We start from the raw sequence: 24,318 nt of genomic DNA, 5'->3' as shown, positions 1-24,318 counted from the left end.
TGATATTTATACAATAATAGAATCTACCTTTTGCTAAAGCAAAGTGGTTTTATGTAAACCGTATTAAACTGTATTCTTTCAGTCAGTTAATCCACACAGAACAGTGGACAGCTTTATAAACATACCTTACACTTAGAGATTCAAAGAAGTCCAGGAATGTAAAACTCAAACACAAGGATGTTGCAGTAGGTGGCACAGCACATGGGCCCACTTTGTGGGGTTTTAACAGCAAGGTGAAAAAACAAAGGGAAGAGAAAACTAGGAATAATAAAAATCTAATGAAGGCCATTACAGCTTTACTGCCAGAGTACAAGCAGCCATTAAAGTTGCCATGGAGGTGTTACACAGTCTTACAGTTCAAAAGTATTAAGCTTCAGATTTCAGACGAAGGACAAGATAGGCAGAACATCACTAAAGCATAAAATCATACAGGTAGGAGCTTGTGGTGTGAGGGGTAGTAGTCCTTAGTCCTTTCCGTGAGTAACAGTTCACAGGAAAATGAAAAAGCAACTTCAAAAAATGGCATTTCCCGCTTACAGCCATTAATTCACAATGAGTTAAATACAAAGCTCTACTCGTGTATTTAACAAAAACACCACCCAGTTGACATTTGCTATAACTGGAGTTAATAGGGACACATAGAGGCTGGAGAGGAGTCACGGTAAGTAGCTGAAACAATGGGTTTGGAATTTTAAGTGAGAACATTCAGTGTGAATAGCGGGTAAGTCAGGATCTTCCCAACACCAAGCTCTGTGATGTTCAGTGTCTCTTCCCTTCCTCACCCAGCAAGCCTTAGTTAAGACACCCTAAAGCCGGAAGGAATCATCCTCTGGGAGCACCAGGAGGAGGCTGAGTGCACTGAGTGTGCTGTCAGTCACAGGCAGAGGAAACGCATGATTTACTTCAGTGCTTTCACTGGGCACTGAGTGACGCCAGAAGCAGCGAGAGGATGGCAGGGACAAAGCCAGGGCTGGTGCCTGCAGAGGGAGACGCTAAGGCTTGGCACTCCAGATTCCTCGGTCAGAAAGAGACCTGAACCAGCCAAGGACTGTCGGCAATTAACCCAGCTACTGCCCCAGCTCAGGTTTATTTGCAGCCACAGACGTTAAACCAATGCCTCTGCTCTATCCTTTAGCAGAATTTGAAGGATTTAAAAAAGAAAATACTTTTGTGTGGTATTTAGAATGCTTCATCCAGAGGTTTCTGCAGCTCACACGGAGATCTTTTCCTGGGCTTGATATTTGGATGTTATCGCAGCACAACACCATTGGGGTACCACAAAGACCCATAAACAGGAAAATTCACTTGCACTTTTTCTTCCTTCAGGAATAAAAAAACCCAACAATCTCCGACTACTGGTAGTATCTGAAGCAGCGTTGCTGGCTTTTGTAATAATAGCTCACCAGTTATTCAGTGAGGAAGACTGAGGGAAATTTATCCCTACTTAAGCCAGAACCAAGGGAAGGTGAGAAAAATCAGCACATTCAAAAATAGCTTCTTCTCCTCATAATATGTCCAAGAGCCATCTACAGGCAGACAAGGAAAAGTAACACCCTGTCCCTGTAAAGCAAACTGCAACATCTCGGGGCTACGGGTCAGAGAAAAGAAACTGGTGGGACACCTGCATCCAGACTGCCTGAAATAAAGCTCGTGTTTGGCACTAGCTGGGGAGCTGGGTCTGTTGTTAGCATAGCAGAGTAGTTAGGCACTAGTTAGATACATAATAAGTATATCAAACATTAAAGTACTGTATTAAATATATGAAAGACTTGACTGGGGTCTACTTCTGTCCCTTTATTAGGTCAAAAAGTGAATGCAAGTGTGTCATCGTAAGCCAATGTCCTGCAGCTTATCACACACTGAACCAAAAATATAGAAAATAAATGCTAATCCTATCTACTTACATAAAAAGGGAATTTTTGGAGTAAGTTTCCAGACTTGCACAAAACATGCAGAAAACTATTTTACGATCATTTCCATAAGAACAGCAGTTTCTTGTAAAAGGAGGGGAGGGGTCCAACCCAATAGCCAGATCGACTTCAACAAAAGCTCTGGAAAACTGTTGGAACACTGAGGGGCCCGTCCTGCTACGACTGGAATGGAGAAATACCCACTGACGTGAAGACGAAGCCTCAAAGAAAGCCTTCCTCCTTCCCCCACCCATCTTCGCAAATCATTCTGTGACAAGATACAGACTAATCAGCTCTAGGGAGTAGCTGTGATTTAAAGGACTGTGATACGTACTGCGTCCAAAACTTGGTAAGAGTGGATCAGGCAAGGCTAAGAACTAAGATTCAACTGTTACAATCATAGTTCAGCTTTCTCATCTGCAGTCACCCTCTTCCTGGCCCAAGCAAAGCACAAGAGCTGGCCGAGGAGCTCTTCTGCAGCCACCTCACTCGACCCATCCTCCTCCCACTCGCTTCACCATCACTTCCAGCAGCTCAAGCTCCTTCCCACCCCACCTTCTCTTCCTCCTGCTCTTCTGCTACCCAGGACTCTGAAATGCAGATGAGAGGAACTACAATAGCACAGCAAGTGTAAACAGGTTAGTAGGCCTGCCACGTCTTTATTGCTACAGGTCTGGCAAAAGGGCGGTCTCCGACCTTTGGTGGAGTTAGAGGCAAAAGGATAATAATGGTTAAGATAAAGGTGACGAACAGCAAAATTAGGAAAAGCAGTCAAAATATTTCAGGGCTTTCAGAAAAACCTGCATCTGGAAGGTACTGAAAAATTTTGCACTTGGATGGTGGGCTTGCCTCTGACCCTGAAGTAGTGCTGTGCAGTGTGTGATGGTCCCGTTTGACCTACTGGCATGAATACAGTCATTTTCCTGCCCTTCGAAGCCTAAGGCTACTACACACAGCTACCATGACTTGAGGTTCAGTTCACAGAAGTCTCACAAATAGGGTCATTCCTTGTGCAATGTTTGATGGAGGTGAAGGTAAAGTGGTTTCTTGGTCAACAGTTGCAATTTCTTCCTTTTAAAGTCAGTGGGCTTTTTGTACCTGTAACCACAAGAAAGTGAGTTAATGCAAGCACTAAAGGCCATGAGGAAGATGAAAGCATGCTAGAAAGCTTGTCCTGTCCAGATCCTATTACCATCATCTTTTAAATACAACAGATAAGATTGACTGGAACAATAATGAATGGATTTACAGGAAGAAACTCAAAAAAGAACCCCAGCCAGCGCATATTCAGTTCAGCACCCTTCGCACAGAAGAATAGAGAACTGCGAGGCTCACTTTCTTCCTGAAAGAAAACCACAAAGCTTCATATAAAATTCAGTTACTAACACCAGCATTTCTGCTGGAAATAGTCTCGTTTTTGAGAAGGGTCTCCAGCCATTTTATCTGTCTAAAAGCATGTTATCTTCCCTTCCTATTAAAAATAGAATATTCCTTACGAAACTCAGTGCAATGAGTTTATTGAGCCTTCCACAACGCAACAATCTACACACCCTAACTAAAGTATAGTTCATTTCCTCTATAATATTCAGTAACTTACAGTTCTATAACAATTGCCCCAGGTTTAATTTCATCCATCTCCATGAAAGCAAAGCACTTGGTGCTAGTAAACCTTTTCTTAGGCTTGTAGTGTTTGAATTCAAAGAAAATAGCTGCACCTAGAGTGGAAAATGGGAGAAATGTTAGCAATTATGGCCAACACTCATCAGAAAGTTTAAGTGCCATTAAGATGCTCTGTGCAAGCTGGATGGAGTCACCTCCAACACTTTGTAATTTCCTTCCAAGAGACACTGTGTTCTCACAACGCTCTCACAAGAGTTTGTACCCTTCACTCAAGATTCATTTCCAGGGAACTGTCCAGCCACTGGGAAGGTCACAAAGAAACAACACCCATGTAGCAGAGCAGGCTGCTGCTTCGTATTTGGTTTGATTCATTCCTCCCCCACCTTCAAATCACCGCAATGATTGATTTGAAAGCAACACGATGCAGAGGTCTTTTTTCATCTTCATCTGGAGCTTCAGCCCTGCAGCAGCAGCTCATGCTCAGCCTGTTTGTTAGATCAGGAGCAACCCGTGCCTATGCTTTCCAAGCTCCCCAACCCCATTTCTGCTATCTGCTACTACATACCTTTAGTTAGTTTTTCAACATGTTTCTGAATCTCAATGTCCACATTAAAATGGACATACGTGTCCTCTTTCCTCAAAGCCACTGGAGTATCTTGCACGGGAGTCAGATCTATTCCATTCAAATCTGTGAGAAAGAAACAGCATGAGAATGGGAGAGGTGCTGCCTGCAGGCCCTGCTTTGCTGCCCAGATGCAGTGTGTGTTATCCCTGCTGGATCTGGGCTGGACTCCAGCTGCCAGCACCAGTCATCACAGACAACATTTCTCACGAAGCTCCTGCTCCCTAAAAATCTTGAGGAATGAAGAACCGAATCACAATCAGTTGAGCAGGTGATAGGCCCCTCCCGCATACACTTTCTGACCACCTGTGCTACATCACAACTTCTCAGCTTGCAAGCAGAGCACCATGTCAACACAAAGCCTTGTTGGAGATGCAAGCCTAGAAATATACAGTCTTCTTCAGCTCCAGAAAGGGAACAAAAGCCAGCTCTGGAGGCAAGCAAGTTTTAACAATATGCAATAATTAAAGAAAGGCAAAAACCAAGGGGAAGGAACAACAGATCTCTGCTTCACAAATTCTTTGCCAGGATTTGATCTGAGAACTCTGTTAGTGCTGGTGTTTTCCTGTTGGCCAAGAGAAACTCAGCAGGAAAGAACAGATTTTGATTAAACCACATCCATCCAGCTGCCCCACCACTGAAGGCACCCATCCCTCAGCTTGCTGGCATTCTGGAAGCAAAGAAAGACCCAAAATGACTGGAGAAATGCAGCCTAGAAGAATAGTTACATAAGCTAAAAATAATGCTGCAATGCTGAAAACACAAGTACTGCATGTTTTTAAGACTCTTGCCTTCCTTTTGTCAGTCACATTTCAGCCTCACCGCTGAAAAAAACCAGACAAAGCAGGGTTAGATAAAGCTTTCTGCCTGTATGTTTTGATAAGTAACATTTGAGAACATCCTGGGATCTGACTGACATTCAGTACTGTGTCCCTTGTGCCTGTCAGAGAACTCTGCCAGATGAAGCAGCCTGATCATACACCTAATAAGTACTTCAGCACTACTTTTGGAATCTAATAGCACATCTAAAGGACAAACACAGAGTCACTACCACAGCTGAGCAGAGGCTTTTGGCTCAGCCACCAGCTTTCATCTGATAAAGAAAAATCATTTGCTTCCAATGATTGTCAAGACGAGCAGAAGTCAAACAGGGTGAGTTAAAGGTAAGCAATTCTGACTATAGTGGCTTCCTGCTAACGGATGGGGAAGGGGCAGATGCTCCTGCTAATGAGATTCTGAATACCAACAACCTCGCTCTCAAACATAAGCCATCAACCATGTTGTCATCTTAAAACTGCGGATCTGCAGCTGAGAGAGGCATTGATTCTTTCACACTCTCAAAAGCTCTCGAAGAAGAGGCAGTCAGCCCCCCAGACCAGATGAAGTATTTTAGTGCCAAGGCTAATATATATATTTTATATTTTGTTTCACTTTCAGACGTTCCTTCCCAACTTCATATTAATTCCTCTAAAAGCTCAAACCTTGGTAAGAAAATCTTTGTTCTACAGAAGTAATTGGTTTAATGATAGGGCAAGAATGGAGCCATTGAGCTGTGGTTTGCTGTCTCCAGGAAGCCCAGAGACCAATAAGTGTTGGGGAGTACAAGGAATCCAAGCACTTACATTTAAAATCAGCTAAAGAAGCTGAAATAGATAAGAGCAGCCAGCCAAGTCACTGTTACTCAGCTCACAGCTCAGGAGCAGCACCCCTCAGTGCAGTGATTTGCCTCCCACTATCTCCTAAATATAGGTTTTTGCCACCCTTGAATCAGCCTTAAGTCCACAATGTAAAATGCCCTTAAGAACAATTGCTATTCCCTGCAGACAGAATGTAACAATAAAAATCCGTACAGCTTTCAGGAAACACACGCTTTCCCCAAACTGGAAACGAGGAGCCAGGAACAGAAATCATTACCCTTCACACTGACTGTGATGTAAGGATCAATGCACTGCCCAGCATCTTTCAGACCAATTTTCTCTATGTTGATGGTGAGTAATGTCATCCCGGGTTCAGATGGCAATCTGGGTAATAAAGTACCTGAAAAGAGTAAAGCACATTGTTAACCTTTGAGTCACCTTACAACAGAGGCCACGTGCATCCCAACACCTCTGGAGGATGGTGCTCTCCAACGGGAGATCCAAACCCCACAAATCCAAACAGCTCTTAACCCAACAGCACACAGTGCTATAGGAACGCATGCACAGCCACACATAGTCTGACCGATCTCAAAGTCTGCACCAAGAAATCCAGGATTGCTTCAAGACAAATGAATTCATATGGAAAACCAAAGCCACTGATGTCCTGAGAACAGAGAAGAGCTTTGTTTAAAGCGTTCTTTCTTGCCCTCATGCAGAGTAACTCATGCGTGGAATTCCATTTATATAGTTTTTAAGGATTAAATTTGGGAAGCTGGATTCAATCTGCAGCTGCAGGAAGTTCAGGCACTTAATCAGGAGCACCCACCCCACCGAACATGACTTGGCTTCATGCTGAACACTTAAAGCTGGGAAAACAAGGAGGAAAATGGCATTGTTGCAAATCCCACTGGATGCAAGGGAACCAGAAGAGAGATTCTTAACTTTGAGTTCTACGGGTCTGTACTTAAATGAGAGCATTAAGGAAGGAGTTCCTAGCAGGCAGAAAATGCTTAGACTCACGAGCAAGTTTAAATTCAAGTTTTGGTTTTCTAATAAAAAGAAAGTTATTCCTAGGCTTGAGATGTAAATAAAGTATTAGTTTCCTTTGGCAAGTTCCAGCTGGGTTTTCCTTCATCCCTTTTTTCCTTTGATCCCCTTGAAGAGTTGGAGATCTGAGGTGTTTTTGTCATATTAGAGGGACTAGCTTTGTAAGAAGGAGCAGTGTGTTCTGCTGCAGAGCTGCAGGGAGATCTCATGGCATTCCCACACCCAGTCCCCTTTCAGGGCAAGAATCAAGGCCTTAATTCACATCTGTACCTTCCCGTCCTGGTAGAGCCACGTCCCAGACATACAGCACACCTGACAGCGAATCATGGCAGTATCTGACCCACACTTCTGAAGCAATGGGATGTGCTTCTGATCATAACATAAAGAATGCTTCAATTGATTAGAAAGCATTTATTTCTATCAAGAAGCACACACACACTCTAGTTCATCTTGGTGCTACCTCCTGAAGAGATGTTTGAAATAAAAATAATAACAATAAAAGAACATCCACAAATGCATTCTTGGTGTGCATGTCAGATATACAGAAGTAAAGCAACCTAAAGGCTCACTAACACCAGGACCAGGCGCCCAGTCTCTCCATCCCCAGCTCCCAGTTCAGAGAGAAGGCAGCATGTCTCCTGCTGGGTTCACAACAGAAATAGATCACAGAAGGATCTACTGCCAGCACAGCACTCTAATAAAGGTACAATAAACAGGAGAAAGGCAGAGAGGAAACCTTTGCTGTTAAGAGGCTGCAAGGCATTGCTCAGATCATCTTCACAAAGCCTGGAAGTAGAACTACAAGCATACTTTTAATGCAAGATTTCCTCTTCAAACACGTATTCCACAAAAGAAAATCCTACTTTGGGCTACACTGCAAGTCAGCACATTTTTAGTAGCACATTAAGACTTCTAGAGAGCTACATGTGACACCAAATAGGACTTCCTCCTTTTCTGGCTCTGAAGGGAAATTAAGACTAACCACACTGACACCGAGTAATGCAATCATTACCCCCAAGATTTGAGCTTTGAAACTAAGAGCTGAATGATGAACATCACAGTTACATGACCACGATCAGAGAAATAACAGTATATGCTAAAATGTTATCATACCTTCACTGGCTCCTGGGTTAGATGAATTGTGCAATGTGATAATGATGAAGCCATGCATGTAGAAGACAAGACAGTTAGACAATACAGTTATGCACTACGGATCAAAGGCATACTAAAGCAGAGTGCAACACAATTACAGAAACAAAGAACTGTAGTGGTTGGAAGGGACTTCTGCAGACCACCTGGTCCAACCCCTCTGCTAAAGCAGGTTCCCTACAGCAGGTTGCAAAGGAAAACATCCAGGCAAGTTGCAAGTATCTCTGGAGAAGACACTCTGAGAAGCCTGTTCCAGGGCTCTACCACTCTCAAACTAGAGAAGTTCTTCCTACCATTTGTATGGAGCTTCCTGTGTTCCAGTTTATGTCCATTGTCCCTTGATCTGTCACTGGGCATCACCACCAAAATGAGCCATCCATTTGACTCCCACCCATGAGATACTTATAAGCTTTGCTACGATTCCCCACTCAGTCTCCTCTCCTCCAGGCTGAACAGCCCCCTCCCCTCAACCTTTCCTCATTCAGGAGATGCTCCAGGCCCTCATCATCTTTGTTGCCCTCTGCTGGACTCTCTCTAGACATTCCCTATCTTTCTTGAACTAAGGGGCCCAGAAACGGACACAAAGTACTCTTAATTCAGCATGGAAAGTCCACTTAAAAAGCTCACCTCAAAAGACTGCAAACCGCAATTGCTTAAGCCTCTATGCCCACAGAGAGAGCAACCAATTAACATCCAAACAGGTCAGAAACACCACACAAATTCAATGGGAAAACAAGAGCTGTGTTCCAGTCATACAGAACCACCTTAGGGGTTCAGATTAATATACAAGGAGGTTTAAATTAATGCAGAAATTTCCAAAAAGTCAGATAGACCATGGAATAGATGACAATGGAAAATGTCAGTAAGAAAATGAGGTGTGAGCAACTTCTCTAATAGCATCATTTTACAAAGAAGTAATTGTGTAAGAAGGCATATGCCCCATAGCTCTCTTCTTTCTGAGTTATTCTGAAATAATAATTTAGCTGTACACAACCTTACAGTCAGCTTAGATTCTTTCTTAAGCACATGAACAGTCTCTCTGTCGACTGTATGTAGACAGCTCCACTAGCATGCACAGAGAACTACAGTAATAGTTATGACCTTATTAGTTCACCAGCACACCAAGAGTTACTTACTCCAAGTGTCTCTCACTTCTTTCCCCAGCTTAAACCCTGCATAAACAGTGCGCTGAAAGGTATAAACAAAACAAACCCAGAAGTATCCCTCTTAAATTTGACATTTATCTAGTTACCTGGAGACGTCAAAGAGCAGAATACTTAAACCACTCAGAAAATCTAGAATTGAGAACGTTTACACAATCCAAGAGAAATCTGAGACTGATATGTACCATATAGACACCCAGAGGAAGCTTAAATGAATCTTGTGATAGATGTCGTACTTAAAACAGATAGAATGCATCTTAATAAACAGATTTATCAGAGTTGATAGCAAAGATCAAGACAGCAGTATGTCAGCAAAACAACATGCCCATATATTATAGCCTGTGTGCCTAGAATAAACTTCTCAGCTCTTCCAGCCTTAATTCCAGTTCCAGTTCCCCTATTTATTATCATCTTCTTGAAATAAGAAGTTTTCCACTCTGCCCCAAAGCTAAAAACTTGTTTCTTCTTCAAAGAAACTACATCATGAATGAAAGAAAAAAAAAAAAACAACAAATCCCTGTGCTCTGTCAAATTTGCAGGTACATCCATTCCTAAAATGCCTTTATGTGAACAAGGACTTCATGCTAGTATAGCCAAAGCTACCCCTCTTCTCCTCCAGCTTGGCTTTACTCCAAGCTACTGTTTTACTAGCTGATGCAACAAAGGATTAATGAGCAATAGCTCCTCACATCTCTTAGCAAGATGTGATACTTCTTGAAGCAGCAAACACTGCCACAGGTTACATTTGAATGTGTTCAGAGTGCTTCACATAATACCATTAAGAAAACACGTGGAATGACTATACTGAGTTCGAAGAAAGAACAAAGACAAATGATTTGAGGTAGATGGCAGCACCTTGCAGAACATGGGTACAACCGTTCTGCAACAGGATATAGTTTGCTGAGAAAAAAAGTCCATTGAACACCTTCATGGTTTTCCAGGACAACACTAGAGTTTCCAGTACAGCTTGCTGCTATTCATCCAAACTTGTAAAATCAAGATGGAGAAAAGGGCTTCTCAGAGACAGAATTTACACACACTGTATAGGTTGGTAATGGAAAGCTGGTGTTCCTACCTGGAACTCTAGCAGGAAAAGAGTCTGGAGACCCTGCTCCAGCTCCTCCTTCCTCATCATCCTCCTCAAACTCCAAGTGTTCCTCTTCTCCTGGCGCTAATATCTTCCTGTAAATGCCAAAAAGATGACTGTGACCAAAGATCATTCATCCTCTGATTTTCAACTTGCACAGCAGCATCTGAGTATAAAGCAGGAGCACCATATTTCAATGTCATTTCACTTTTCTGATTAGCTACTACTGTAGAAAGCTTCCTACTACATATAGCAGAGTCTAAAACCAGGAGATCTACAGAGATGTAGGACCTCCCAACTACTGATTTTACCAACATTTTACTTCAGTTTTAGCAGAAATGGGAAAACTAGATTTCAAAACTTCTTATTTTTCTACCTGCTTACCCAATGCAAGGCAGCAAGTAGGCAGCTCTAAGAAATTCTCACGTCTCAGATGCACACCATACAGTGATGCAGTTCTCTCTCTTACCTGAGTGGGACAGGCTGAACATCAAAGGGGAACTCCTTATTGTAAGTGAGGATATTCTTTAAGACTGCAGAGAAGGAAAAAAAGCAAAACCAGTAAGAATCTCTATCCATAAAAAAGCATGTAACACTTTGCATATTATAGTAAAAAATAACAAAAAAAACTCTGCCATGCTCATACTTTGATCATTAATACAGTCCTGATGAAAAGGCATATCACTAGGACTTTCAGACTTGCAACTGTGACTATACAAGTTCATCACCACATATTTATATAGATGGGCATGTTAAACACAGTGACAAAAGCATCATAAGGAATAGTGACAGGCCCCTGGGGCAATGGTACCTTAACTAGTAAGAGTAGGTATTTCCAGAAGCATATAAACAAACATTTCATGATGGCTAACAGGCCTACGAAGAGAAGAAAGCTTTCAGAGACAGGGAGCGAGAACCCAGGCTGGGCAGCCTTCCAGCACAGCTGAGGTTCAGGAGAACTCTCTTACTCTTGGAGAGAAGCATCATAATGAGACAGAAAGTGAAACTGCCCCAAACAGAAAAACCTCACTGAAGTAGAATCTCGTTCTGACCATGCACACATTAAACAGAAGCAAAAAACAACCCTGCAGTTGTTCTCCTTCCTTTTTCCAAAGTTTGGTGTGCGTGAGATTTTCCCCTTTTCCCAGTAATGGGTTTCTCCCCCAAGAACATCCCCTGAAAAAACCTTCTTGCAAATAATCTCAGTTATCACTAGAGGGCATAAAGTGATACCAGCACTGGGAGAAAGAGGTGAACAGCTTTACAGCATCTGAATCCTCGACACAGCCCGAATGCAGAGTTAAGGATACACACTCCTGCCACAGAGCTGTATCTCCACGTGTACAAGTTGGTATCAGCCCTGCTTATGACAGTTTATTCCTCTCCAAAATCCTGGCAGCGTTAGTAAGAAAAATGCTACACAGAATGCTCAGATCAGAAACGTTTCTGGAAGTATCACCCAAACTCTCTCGCTTTTACAGCAGAGCAGTTTTTAAATCAAGTTTTTAAAATGCACTCAATTCTGCCTCATCACCAACAGTAAATAACTGCAGTTCTAACATCAGGTTTATAGACCACACACCATCAGGTAACTCTCACACCTCAGGAGGTCACCAAACCAACCCACCAAAAGCCACTGGTTTTCAGCTAGAACATTTCCTGATCCACTTCATCTCATCTATGCACAAATGCCAACACATGCACACAGCCCATCCACTTCTACAGTGTATTTAACACTGGTATACGCTCTCACAAAGAGAATTTGCAAGTTCCAGTGTGTGAGCAATGATTTCACACACACAGTCTCAAAACCACCATCTGTATGTACAGACCCTCCTGCATGTTATCACAGCACAAGAGATTCAGTGACAAATCCTACAAGCAAATAAAACCAGTCATCTTCCTCAGCGTGAAATGCAGGCATAGCAAGTAAGAGGAGAGAAATTGACAGCACAGGGGAAAAAAAACAACCCCGAATCTGAGGGTGTCTTTGTAACTCAGTGTCTTTGAGGACTGATGGTCACAATCACCACTCAGCTTTAATACAGTCATTTGTATGAAGTGTGGGTTGAATGGGCTTCATGCTGCTGAACCGTGTTTTGACAGATAGAAATCAATTCTCAGAGGAAGGGTAAAACAAGCCACAACACTGCAACTGAAATTTGGGCTTTTTAGAAAAGCGGGCATCTAAGTGGAAGTTTTAACCTTCAGTATTCACTTCCTTTGATTCATAGAACAGTGTGATCAATTAAAACACGACTCCTACCAACCACTCACTCACCAGTCGTTACCTAATGGAGTCTAAGATCTGCAATCACTAAACTTACTCCAGCACTTTAAATATTTTGTAAACAGACAGCAGGGAGTATCTGCATGAAATAATACCAAACCAGAGGATGCAGAGGCAAGACATGCAGCACGCAGAGCAAGAAAGACCTACTAGTTTGAACACAGCATTAAAGCCTTTCCTGTGTGCATGGTCCTCACAGACCTAGCAGTCTCATAAACTACCTCTATTAAAAGCACTTGGACCTCAGTTCCACATCCTCCTTCCCCACAACCTTTTCTATATGATGCTGTGCTAATTACTTAGAGAGCCATAATGTAGAGAAATTCAACTTACTCAAAGTGGCAACACCGTCTGCCCATCAAAATTATCCTCAGTATCTCCCTAAATGATAGAGGTGTGAAAAGACCAAACCCAACCCATTCCCCCCCCCACTCCTGAAAACAGATCTTCCATACCTCCTATTCTCCAAGAAGAACAGAAACGTTGGCATTGATGATGATATTGCCTAGATATGGAAGCACTGATCACAGAATCACAGAATGACCCAGGTTGGAAAGGACCTCAAGGATCATGTAGTCCCAACCCCCCTGCCTGGCAGGGCCACCAAACATACACCTTTACTAGATCAGGTTGCCCAGGGCCCCGTCCAACCTGGTCTTGAACACCTCCAAGGACGGGGCATCCACAACCTCCCTGGGCAGCCTGTTCCAGGGCCTAACCACTCTCCTAGTGAAGAACTTCCCCCTTACATCCAACCTAAATCTTCCCTCTTTTAACTTAAAACCATTTCCCCGTGTCCCGCTATTGTCAGCCCTTTCGAAGAGTTTACTCCCCTCCTGGGTGTAGGTTCCCTTCAGGTACTGAAAGGCTGCAATGAGGTCAAGAAAGAAGCTTTGAGAATAAGTCGGTCAGTGTTATCGAAAGGAATATGTAGCAGATAAAAAGGTAATTCCTACATGAAAAATAGTGTTTTTTTTCCTCGATAAACATACCAAAAACTGACCCAGGATCAGATGGGGAAAAAGCAACAGCATGCAGAACCCTTCAAAGGCTTCAACTTCATTAGTCTCACAACATTACTCTGGCTTAGCGGCAAGTGATTGGCTACCATAAGCACAAGTTAAATACTTTCAGAAGAAAAACACATTCAATTCTACAGGCAGGAAGCTTTGGAATTCTGTTCAAATAAGTTACGTGCAGGTAAATTGTCCCGCTGAATATACAATACAGTGCTGATAACTTATGTCACTATTCTGTGCGAAGTTAGCAGGATCCAAAGCACTACAGGAAAAAAAAGCTTAATGCATCATCTGAAACATTATAGGGCTGCAACACTTCAAAATTACCCACATTATATTCCTTAATACACATCAACTTTTGTTTATGTGGTAACAGACATTTGAAAGAACTACCTAAAAACAACAGTACTGTCAAATCACACAGTGATCAGTATTTGTATTGCTGCAATTATGAAAGTCACTTATAGTACAAAGATATTACTTACTTGGTTCCAACTTCTTCAGATCCTCAAGCTTAAATTCATCCTGTGATTGAGTGGACTAGGAATTAAAGAAAGAATTAATCTTTTCTGTATCTTCCCCTCAGACAAAGCTAATGCATTTCAAAGTAAGAGTGCAAGGTGTTCCTTTTATTCAAGTACACTGTTATTTCAAAGCTATGTCTTAAACAAAAAACTCCACAAAACGTCTTGACTGGAGGTTACATTCATAGATGAAGCAGAAAGTAGCCAACTTATCATTTGTTGACAGAAAATGTACCCGTGTTCCAACATAAAATAAAGAGATTACAAGTAGCTCATCAAGCTTTCATTCCCATCACAAACAGGCACATTAGGACAAAGAGACTTGTTTTAATTCTTCCCCAGTCAAGTTGTACCGAAGCAAGATCACCTCTAAAACTGCAAAGCAATGCTCCTAAAGGAGCCCACACAGTTCAAGACATACTTGGAGCATTATAACACTGGCAGAAATTACAGAATGAGCTTGACAAAACAACTCAGCTGACCTAAGAGCTCACCACAGGGGTTCTCATCTCTTTCTCCAACTGTGATGATACAGCTTCTTCATCTGGCTTCTAGCACATCTGCTTCTCTCAGCAAGCCGATTCACTTACTAACTCAGAAAAGTTTTTCTTTACTTTTTATTCTGAGTTAGTTCAGTTTGTCAAGCTGAAACAGCAACTTCTGAGATAGGCGGCAGAGTTAGTGAAAGAAAAGTGTAAGTAAGGGGATTGACATTGGACATCCCCTTTTAGGTACGGAATCAGGTCTTAACTATTGTGTCACTGCACTCAAGGTATCTGTTAAGATTACCCATTGTTTCAATGTTTCCTTAAGGCCTCATTATTGTCATGGTTTTCTTGCTCAAGCATCAGCAGGGACCTAAGAAGTCTCTGGATTATAGAGTTTGATTCCGCAAGTCAGCAGAAAGACAGTAAAGCTGCTATGACCATACTGTCTGGAGAAGAGGTGATGACCACGCTCATTATTCTCCACTAAGAAATGGCAACAAAACCGCAGCGTGTGAAACACACTGAAGCAAGTAGGTGAGAAGTTGCAGTATCCTCTCACTAGGTTCTGAAATCCTGGAATTACTGCTAAAGAACCAACTGCAAGGAAAACTATTCTTGCAAGACATCCCCCCTTCAGTTCAGCAGCCTCTCACACTTCTGTATCTTCTGTTCTGAGAAGTGCTTTGACCTATGAAATCAACCTACAAAGTAACAAAGTGCCCTTATCACAAAATCACTGCAACACATAACAAATGCAGTGCTGTTCAAACAGCCCAGGTAGGATCAAAAGAGAAAGACGGGAGAGCTAATCAAATAATTCTGGCCACTGCCTAGCATCTAGACTAGTCTGCTCACACCTCACTTTCATTCTCAGCTCCAGAATGCCATACTGACTGAATCTGCAATGTATTGAAAGCTCTCAAAGAGCTGAAGGCAGCACAAAGGCACTGCTGCACTATTTACACCAACATGAAGCTATTAGTAGTGATGCTATTAGTAACTTGACGCAAAAATTCCCTGTCACCACTCTTGATTGGGAAAGAGTTATTTAATTAACTCAAATTACCCAACTTACGAGTTCATCCCTCCATACCCGCATTCTCTTTACTCAGGACACAACCCTTCTTGCACTCCATTATGATCTATGAAGTGGGCAGCTTATTGCAAGGGTGACTCTAAGGGTCTCTTTACCCTCGCAGGCAGGTTAGACAAACAAGCTCTGCAGGTTGCAAATGAGGCAAGCAACCAGAGACACAAAACCTGAACTCCTGTAAAAATCATAATACATCCTCACACAAGCAGTTAAAGGGTCTCAGGGAGCTGCCTGGGGCATCACACTGACAACCTGGAAAGTCCAAGTGTTCAAGGAGCTATTCATTCTGCTTCCAGAAGTTTTGCCTATGTCTGAAGACAGTACTAAATTTAATTACCACCAAGTACGAAATCACATGGAAAAGAGAACGGTACCTGCAAAGCTGCACTTCTCAGTTCCAAGCATGTTGCAATTTTAGCTATGGTTTTCTGAAAATAAAAGCATAAATAAGTATTGAAACTGCATTAATCCACGTTCTTATTTATATTAAAAGCATGTTAATAGTAGTTACAAAGAGTTCAGATCTACTCCTCAGTATCAGATTATCCAGCATCAAAAGCTCTTCAACACACAAGCAAGATTTTCTCAGAGTGCAATACATGAAAATGAAACATCTGCCATTTACCTTCTCTTCCACAGCTCATCAGTACAGATGGGGGTCATTCACTTAGCAGAAACTGTCATAATACGTACCACACCATAAACTGTTTATAAACTCAACTATTCCAAAGTGATAGGAGAGAGCCAAAAAAAAAGGAAATCCAAACAAAGCAATGTTTGTACCTTCTAAGAACTTGAGTAGTCTGCTGCAATGTGCCCCTCTTAGGAGCCATGCTTACAGTTGCTTTAGCTTAGTCTCAGCAGGGCAAGTCAGCCCTCCTCAGACATCAGACGCCCAGAACGTCAGCTCAGAAAAACTGTGATCCATCTTCTTCTGAAGGTTTTGGAGGGAGATGAAGCACAAAGGTAGAGCAAATTTCTGGTTTTCCCCTATTATCATTTCTATAATTTGCTAACGCATTTAAAGTCTGAGAGAAGCGTGAAACAGATTTTATTTAATTCAATCCTGCCAGCTGCCTAAAATACCCCCAAGCAAAACCACTAAGTAATTTGCCATTCTGATTTTAAAGCACAGAAGGGAAGAGCTTCAAAACAGCCCTCCACTAACAGCTGTGCTTTTAGGACACCACTACTGAAACTTTTATGCCTCACAAAACAAGAAGCAGGAGCAGCCATTGCAGTTGATTCTATTACTACCAGGTGAAAAGCATCAAGAGCAATTCAAACTTGTGTAGTATGTCAAGTGGACGTACCTGCATGGTTTATCTTTGTTGGTTTTGACCATCATAGATTTGTTAATCAACAAAAATGTTTTGGTATAGAAAAAGTCAAGTTTATCTGCACAATTCTCAGCTCTCTTGGACCTGCAGCACATGCAGCAATGTGCTGCTGCTCTGTATCAGAATTCCCAAACTCCACAGTATATTTGCATGCAACGTGGCAGAATTCAAATACCACCATTTGTGTGGAGGTCCATCTCACAGTCCAGGTTCAGTCAACACACTTCTACCTTCCCAAAACAAATCATTTTACTTAACAGAGATTCACAGCTGCTTCTCCAGCAGAGACAGGGGAAAGACACTTCTGGATTGGAAAGGAATACACACAATCCTGGGTAAATTTTAACACATTCAGTCCCACATTCCATAAGATGGTGAAGGGCCTGGAGCATCTCCCCTATGAGGAGAGACTTAGGGAACTGGGTCTGTTTAGCCTTGGAGAAAAGAAGGCTGAGAGGGGACTGATCCAAGTTATAAATACCTGAGCTGTGGGAGCCATAGTGGTGAGTCCTGGTCTCTTTTCAGTAGGTGCGTGTGGATAGGACTAGGGTAAGGGTGAAAGTACAGCATAGGAGAAGTTCCGACGAATGAGCGGAAGAACTTCTTTACAGTGAGGGTGCGGAGGCATCTGGGAAAAAACAGGCTGCCCAGGGAGGTGCTGGAGTCTCCTTCTCTGGAGATATTTAAGACCCGCCTGGACGCCTACCTGTGTGACGTGGTGTAGGGAGCCTGCTTTGGCAGGGGGGTTGGACTCGATGATCTCTAGAGGTCCCTTCCAACCCCTACAATTCTGTGATTCTGTGACATTCAGGTTCTACAGATTCACATAGACAGATTGGGCGAGAGGAGATCAGGTAGTGCTACTGAAGCAGATTCTGCTCCCCAGGGAAAGAACACACTACAGCTGCAGCATAACATATGGAATGCCTTTTTCTAAGAGAACATCTGGAAAGATATGTTTGCATGGGCAGAATCTCAAAGAAGACAAAGGTGTGAAATAAAGGATAAAAGACAGGAATGTGTAGATTCCCCAAGGAAGGGAAATCTCTGAGCAAAGAGCATGCCAGCTCCACGTTACATCAAACATCCTCCAACTGCACCAGAAAAAGAGCTACAAGTGACTTCGCAGGGTGCCAGCTCACAGCCTCCACTATGGAATCAAAGCTTGTGAATGGATTTACATGTGGCTCTTCTCACTGTCTTGTCTGTCACTGTCTTGTCACTTCTTCACTAGGAGAGTGGTTAGGCCCTGGAACAGGCTGCCCAGGGAGGTTGTGGATGCCCCGTCCTTGGAGGTGTTCAAGGCCAGGTTGGACGGGGCCCTGGGCAACCTGATCTAGTAAAGGTGTATGTTTGGTGGCCCTGCCAGGCAGGGGGGTTGGAACTATATGATCCTTGAGGTCCCTTCCAACCCGGGTCATTCTGTGATTGTGTACAGAGCACAAAGCCCACACCATAAATTTAGGTCTCAAGAAACACTGCTCAACTCTCTCCTACCTCACTCACAGGGATAGCTCAGCATCACTAATTCACTGAGAAGCTCAGCAACACCATTTCCAGTCCCACAGATATTTTATTCTTACCATTGCCTGAACTGGAGACCTCATAGCAGGATAAACAGCTATAAAACACATGCCCTCCGGCTCCTGGGGGCTGAAGGGCAAAAATGCCTCTAGAAACAGATTAATTGAAGAGAGTTTGGGATTCTTAACATAGTAAAGAATAGGTTTTATATGGAATCTATTGAAACATGGCAAGCTCCCAGCAGGCATTATTCATAACTATTTTTTTAAGGGACCACACCCAACCCAAAAGTTAAAAATGCAGCTAAACACTGCTATCATTTTCAGCTGCAACTGTCCCATGCAAAGACTCATTTTTGCAGCAGGGAAAACATTCTGCATCTCATTAAAAAGACTGAAGTCATTATTAATTTTGCTAGTTTAAAGTTGTGAAGATACAGTTTTATGTAAACCAGTGATTAGAAAGGGAATAAAGTCAGTTGATTTCGTAGTCAAGGTTTCTTCAGTGCTGTAGTGTGAGTAATGACTGTGCTAACTGTAAAGCAGTCAAAGATGTTTGCATAAATACAGAGCCAGAGCAGAGTTTGGCTTTAAAGAGGAGCCCAGGCTGTTAGGAGACCACTAGTTTAATGAATCATGCTATGACTGTGCAACAGGGCTCTTACTGCAGTAAGCTACCACTGCACTAAAAGCATTGTTTTCCAATCTGCAGTAATAAAGGCATACGAGAAACAACAACTGAGGTCAGCAGAGGGCTTGAAAGGTCAAATTTACTGCTTAGAGAACTAAGTAGCCATAGCTGGAGGAAAAGTGACAGTTACAGCCAAACCCAACTAGATCAGCTCAGCAAAGCGTAGCAGTTGACCATGAATGAAGGCAGAGTTTTAGAGGAAGAAAGTAAAAGACAACAGCAGAATGCAGATGTTAAGAGCGAGGTCAGCCCATCAGACAACAGCTGATAATATCCAACACTCACAGCTTCTAAGTGATGAAACTGCTGCACAGCCTCCTTAGGACTGCTGCAAAGCAATTAGATTTAAACATCTAAGTTTTCAACAAAATCCATAATCATTAATACGTATTACAGCACCACCAGGTTTGCAAGCCAAGACAGAGACTTTTCTAGGTACTGAAACTCTAGAATGACACGCAGCAGCCAATGGAAGACAGAAAACCCAGGGAACTATGAATTCTGGAGACTGGTTTTTCCTATCAAATGAAGATGCACAACATCGTCCAAAACACACTCAGATCACTAGCAAAAAGGCAAGGTGTGTGAATATTGAAATGTCTGGATTCTTACCTAACTTGATATCTTCATTAGCAGGTGAACGATAACTGCTCACGCTACATCTATGAAAGAAACTGGTGGTATCTATCAAGTGTTGGTAAATGACAGCACTGTACAATTACATTAGCAAGTGGCACACCATCAAGTATGATGTGGCCACATCTGGACCGTAACATCATCTGTGATACACGAAATAAACCCAAACATGTTAAGTTTATACACACAGTTGGGGTCGAGAATTTTAACTGAGCAGTGTTCCTTCCTTGTGGTTGCAAAGCCAGAAGTTCCAGCACTTCTTCCTTGGTACAGAGGAACCATGGCTGAAATCCATCTGTTCCACATGGTACGTCAAGTAAGAAACAGTGACAATCCCACTGTAATTCTCAGTACTATCTATGGTCCTTTAGAAAACAGCTAGCTGTAATTCCAGATAAAGACTGGAAGAAGGGCAGACCAAGCAACTGGAAATCATAATTAGTTTCACAAACTTGCCTTCTCTGGTCAATGAAATGTTATGCACAGCCCGGCCCACGGCATCAGATAAGTAAACTGAAGCAAACAAACAAATATGAATTCAGATAAACAAAGAAGTTGTTCTTACATAACAAATAGTAACTAGAAAAGACAAGAAATTAGGAAACGAGTAACTTCCCAGAGCTGAGATGAAAGAGCAGGGCGGATGCCAAGACAGGAATGTATTTCAGTATAACTAGCTGCTCAGCTATGGGCATTTTTGAGAGGGAGCAAGAGAGGAGATATACTTCTAGTTAACTAAACTGACTGAAAACCCAGAAGTGCACTAAACTCTATTCCTGTATGCTGAGTGAATGATACGAACCAATCCTATTTTCAAAAGTCCCCACAGAGGAGAAATGTGCAGTAAAAATGGTAATAGGCAAGAACTATGGAGAAAGATATCAGGAAGGGAGAGAGTGCAGAAGTAATGAATGAGTGAGCATCTGCCCAATGTTAACAAGGATCCTCCAGTTCGGGAAAGGTGCTCCCAGCCCTGCTCCAAGATTCTGACTCAGTTTAAGCCTTATCCTCTGCTTCACAGAAGGGCAATAGAAAAGGCCGGTCCTTTGCTCTTTTTGATGGTATACATCAAGAAAACATTTACAGACCACTGTCAGACTGCACATAGAGGTGTATTTCATAGTGATAAATGATCAAGTTAATCTGCAATTTCTGTAGCCAGGGCTTGTTTTCAGGACAGGCGTTAACAAACACAGACTCCATTATACCCCAGGTCTTGTATTCTGCTGAAGATGTTTGTGTGTGTTGGACTTCAACACACATACTCCTCCTAAAACCTGTCACAGAATTGCAACAATACTCAGACAAAAAACAGCCTTTTCAGCTGAGAGAAGGGAGGAAAGAGGAAAGACAGCTCAATAATCTGAAGGGCTATAAATAACACTGAAACTAGTAAGGAATATGCAGCTATGATCCTTTCCAGTCAGGCATTACATGTTAGGCTAAGATCCTCCATGCTCACCCTCAACATTTACGGCTCAAGACATTTTGCATTCAGTCTTCATAACACAAATCACGCTAACGTTGTATAAGCAAGTAATCAAAAGGTCACCCAGAAAAAAAGAAACACTCAGATTATGAAGGACTCTGACCAGCATGTAAGACATCAGACGCTCAGTATTACACAGCAGAGCATCTGTCACATCTAATGACGGCAGCAGTTTCAGCTGCACTGGGCTCTGCCTCTGTTATTGCATATTAAGAGAGGAAAACAGGTATCACAAAGCTCAGGTCTGCCAGACACAAAAACAACAACTGCGAGACACATTCCTTGACTACACCAACAGCAACGCTTACCTTCTGATCTTCTGTGAATTCTGAGTTGTTGTGCTGAGACTGAGCTTCTTTTTGGAGATGTCTCGCTAATCTGGAGGAGAAGGAGAGAAAATTCTACAGTGAGAGGACAGCACAGAACCCCATCACCACTGCCACGGTGTCCAGAAAACATGGCACAGACTGCTGCTCCAAGAAGCTTCTTCACAAAGATTTCTATAGCCACAGCAGGCCACACCAAATACAAACTAACAAACAGAAGACAAAGTATTATGCAGGAAAAGCTACTTAGAGTGTGTCAAAAAATAGAAGGTATGAGGGTCCTTCTAGCCAACAGCCCCTTCTATAACTATCATAAATTACACTGCCCGTGGAAAGGACCCACTGAGATCCAAGTGCTATGTTTCTCATGGAGAATGTGACTGCCAAGAGTAATGGCTGCAGACAGAGGAGCAGCAGGTAGCCCAGGCAATGGCCACACACTCTCCCACTGAGGGATATGGGGACATTGTGGCTGAAGCTCCCAGGGTGCAGCAGTTCCCATTTGTGCCTGTCAGCATCATACGCAGAGCTGCAGCTCCACCCATTACCACCACAGAGCCCAGTGTCAAGGGGTTTGGGAAGTAACAGCAAGCAAACAGTTCATGAAAGCGAAAGGAAGCTAGAGGGAATCTATGGGAAGAGTTACAGTTTCCGTCTAGGGAGGAAGGAGAAAATTAAACAAGCGAAACCATGCGATTGGAAACTGCAATTGTTGCTGTTCTCTGTGAATATATACATATATTTAAGGGCAAGAGAGAGAGAGGAGTTGAGGGGAAAACCTAAGACAGCAACAGGCACTGTGGACACCTCAATACAATCTCTTCGTAATTTTGTGCTCCTAAAGGAATCCATCTTCTTGCCATGGATGCGTGGGCAATAGTCCAATGGTGGGAGGTGCTGCTGGTGGCTGAGGGCTCCCACATGAGCGTGGGTCAATCTTGGCATGAAACTTCCAGACCTGAGCAGATGGAGGCCCCCTGGACAAGGGAGGCGAGCAGTTATGCCAGGAGCCATTAAAACCCTGAATTGAACTCACTTAGACTAGAAAGATCTTTCTCAGTGTAAGCAAGCTCATCACAGTTTATTACCATTCTTCCTACACTGGCAGTTGCTAACAGCATCTAAACCAGCTGCACCAGCGTGATCAAACTTCCATTTAAAAAGGCAGCAAGTAGCATGAAGTCACGATGGGATGTTTCTCCAGAGCTAGAGGCTGGTATCTCACCCTATGCTTCTTAACTCTGGTTTCTATCCTACGGATCAAAGCTGTTGTTGGTCTACCTGCTACATCTAAGAGCAGTGGATAAGCAGACTGGAAAGGTTCTGCTCCTCCCCAGGAAATCCCTGTCATCCTTTGATCTTCTCCCTCCTGGGGCCACTGAGTTTATCTGCTGACTGCTCCTCTATTCAGAGGCTCAGTGGTAAAGCTTACAAGGGCAGCTCACAATGGTGCTACCCAGAGGAGCTTTCTTACAGATATATCATGCTGCTGCTATGTTGGAATAAAGCACAGGCACCAAGATCACCTCAGTTCTTATCAGATGAAAGAGAAAGGGAATGAAAACCATGCCTCAGCTCTTCCACCGGTCTGGCTGCAGTCATTAAGTGAACTTCTCAGCAAAGCAAGCTCTGAAGGAGAAGCCTGAAGACTTTCTGTTCTGAGGGGATTTCCTTGAAGGAAACTAACCCCTAATACTGCCTAGGGGCATTGCAGCGTTAGGGTCACAGAGCACTCCTCATGGATGTCTACCTAAGGGCAGATGTGTGCAGTAACAGCTTTTCCCGAGCTGCAGCCCACCAGCAAACAGCAGATAACCGAGTGTCCATCATCCCACCCGCTGAGGGACTGCACGGAGGAGATGAGCACCTCACGATGCAGCGTCCACCCGGTATCGGCACCCAGTTAGGAGCCAGGGCAGCTGCACCTCCAGCCCCGAGCAGCTCTATTAGACTTCTCGGACGGTTCCCCTATGGCTGATACTCTACAGGGAGAGAACGCTCGGGACTTCTTCCACACACCCAGCACAACAACCTCAGCTCCCAGCTGCTCGCTCAGGTTCCCGCCATCGCTCATGGAACCCCGCAGCAGCGCCCACCCGCACCCAGGGGGCTTCGCTCCTGCAGGGCGGGTCCCGGCCACCCCCGCTCCCCTCAGCCGGGGTCCCGCATCCCGCCTCGCCTCTCGGGGCGGCCCCGCGTTACATAACGGCCCCGACGGCAAGGCCGGGGGTGGCCGCGGCCTATAGGCCCTGCAGCCGACCGCCCCGCCCCGCCCCGGGCTGCCCGGCTCGGCGGTGCCGGGCGGTAGGGAAGCACTGCAGGAGCCGCCCGCCCGTTTCTCCGCGCCTTCCCCGGGCCCGCACTCACATCTGGTACTCGTCGATCGCCTCCACCAGCTGCCCCCAGGAGTCGAAGTCGGTGCCTTTCCTGAAGCTGGCGCCCCAGCGCTGCAGGAGGCTCCGGGCCGCCTCCGACATAGCCCCAGCACTAGGGCACCATGCTCACCCCGGGCCGGGGCACCGCGCCGGGCAGCCGCTCCCGCCAGCCCCACGCCCGCCGCCGGCACAGCCCAGCCCAGCCCGGCCCGGCCCAGCCGCCGCGACAACCAAACGAGGAGCCGCCTCCCGCCAGCGCCGCCCAGCGAGGGACGCTGCGCCGGCCGCG

At 43.9% G+C, this 24,318-nt stretch overlaps 1 protein-coding gene and 1 long non-coding RNA gene across 4 annotated transcripts; one reads left to right on the top strand and one right to left on the bottom strand.

Annotated features, from left to right (window-relative positions):
• Positions 1 to 259: 259 nt before the first annotated feature.
• On the bottom strand, positions 260 to 24,275 carry AIDA (axin interactor, dorsalization associated). Of its 3 annotated transcripts, XM_015857185.2 has the most exons (11): positions 24,022 to 24,246; positions 21,637 to 21,706; positions 16,024 to 16,077; positions 14,030 to 14,084; positions 10,705 to 10,768; positions 10,224 to 10,330; positions 7,950 to 7,961; positions 6,067 to 6,189; positions 4,096 to 4,218; positions 3,508 to 3,625; positions 260 to 3,008 (listed from the first exon to the last, which is right to left on the bottom strand). In XM_015857185.2, the coding sequence occupies exons 1-11, from the start codon at positions 24,129 to 24,131 to the stop codon at positions 2,912 to 2,914; spliced, it is 933 nt and encodes a 310-aa protein (XP_015712671.1). In that variant the 5' UTR covers positions 24,132 to 24,246; the 3' UTR covers positions 260 to 2,911. The 3 variants fall into 3 exon arrangements, with proteins under 3 accessions (XP_015712671.1, XP_015712675.1, XP_015712672.1); XM_015857189.1 differs by lacking the exon at positions 7,950 to 7,961 and having other exon boundaries at positions 24,022 to 24,275; XM_015857186.1 differs by lacking the exons at positions 7,950 to 7,961; positions 24,022 to 24,246 and adding an exon at positions 22,462 to 22,532.
• Positions 4,225 to 6,904, top strand: LOC107311021. The gene is made up of 2 exons (XR_001553832.2): positions 4,225 to 5,315; positions 6,005 to 6,904. It is a non-coding gene; the product is annotated as an uncharacterized LOC107311021 (long non-coding RNA).
• Positions 24,276 to 24,318: the final 43 nt, after the last annotated feature.

The sequence above is a fragment of the Coturnix japonica genome, chromosome 3 (assembly GCF_001577835.2).
Source record: "Coturnix japonica isolate 7356 chromosome 3, Coturnix japonica 2.1, whole genome shotgun sequence".
In the NCBI taxonomy this organism is placed as follows: Eukaryota; Metazoa; Chordata; class Aves; order Galliformes; family Phasianidae; genus Coturnix; species Coturnix japonica.
Note: the sequence above shows the minus strand (reverse complement) of the source record. Positions and strands in the feature narration are given on the sequence as shown.

Bases quoted from the DNA above. Each gene is read 5' to 3' on its own strand.
- AIDA (XM_015857185.2), bottom strand. From the start codon at position 24,131: ATGTCGGAGGCGGCCCGGAGCCTCCTGCAGCGCTGGGGCGCCAGCTTC. The intron at 16,078-21,636 runs GTAAGCGTTGCT...TTTTATTTTCAG, and splicing joins AATTCACAGAAGATCAGAAG to AAAACCATAGCTAAAATTGC. The intron at 10,331-10,704 runs GTAAGAGAGAGA...TGGCATTTACAG, and splicing joins GTTCAGCCTGTCCCACTCAG to GAAGATATTAGCGCCAGGAG.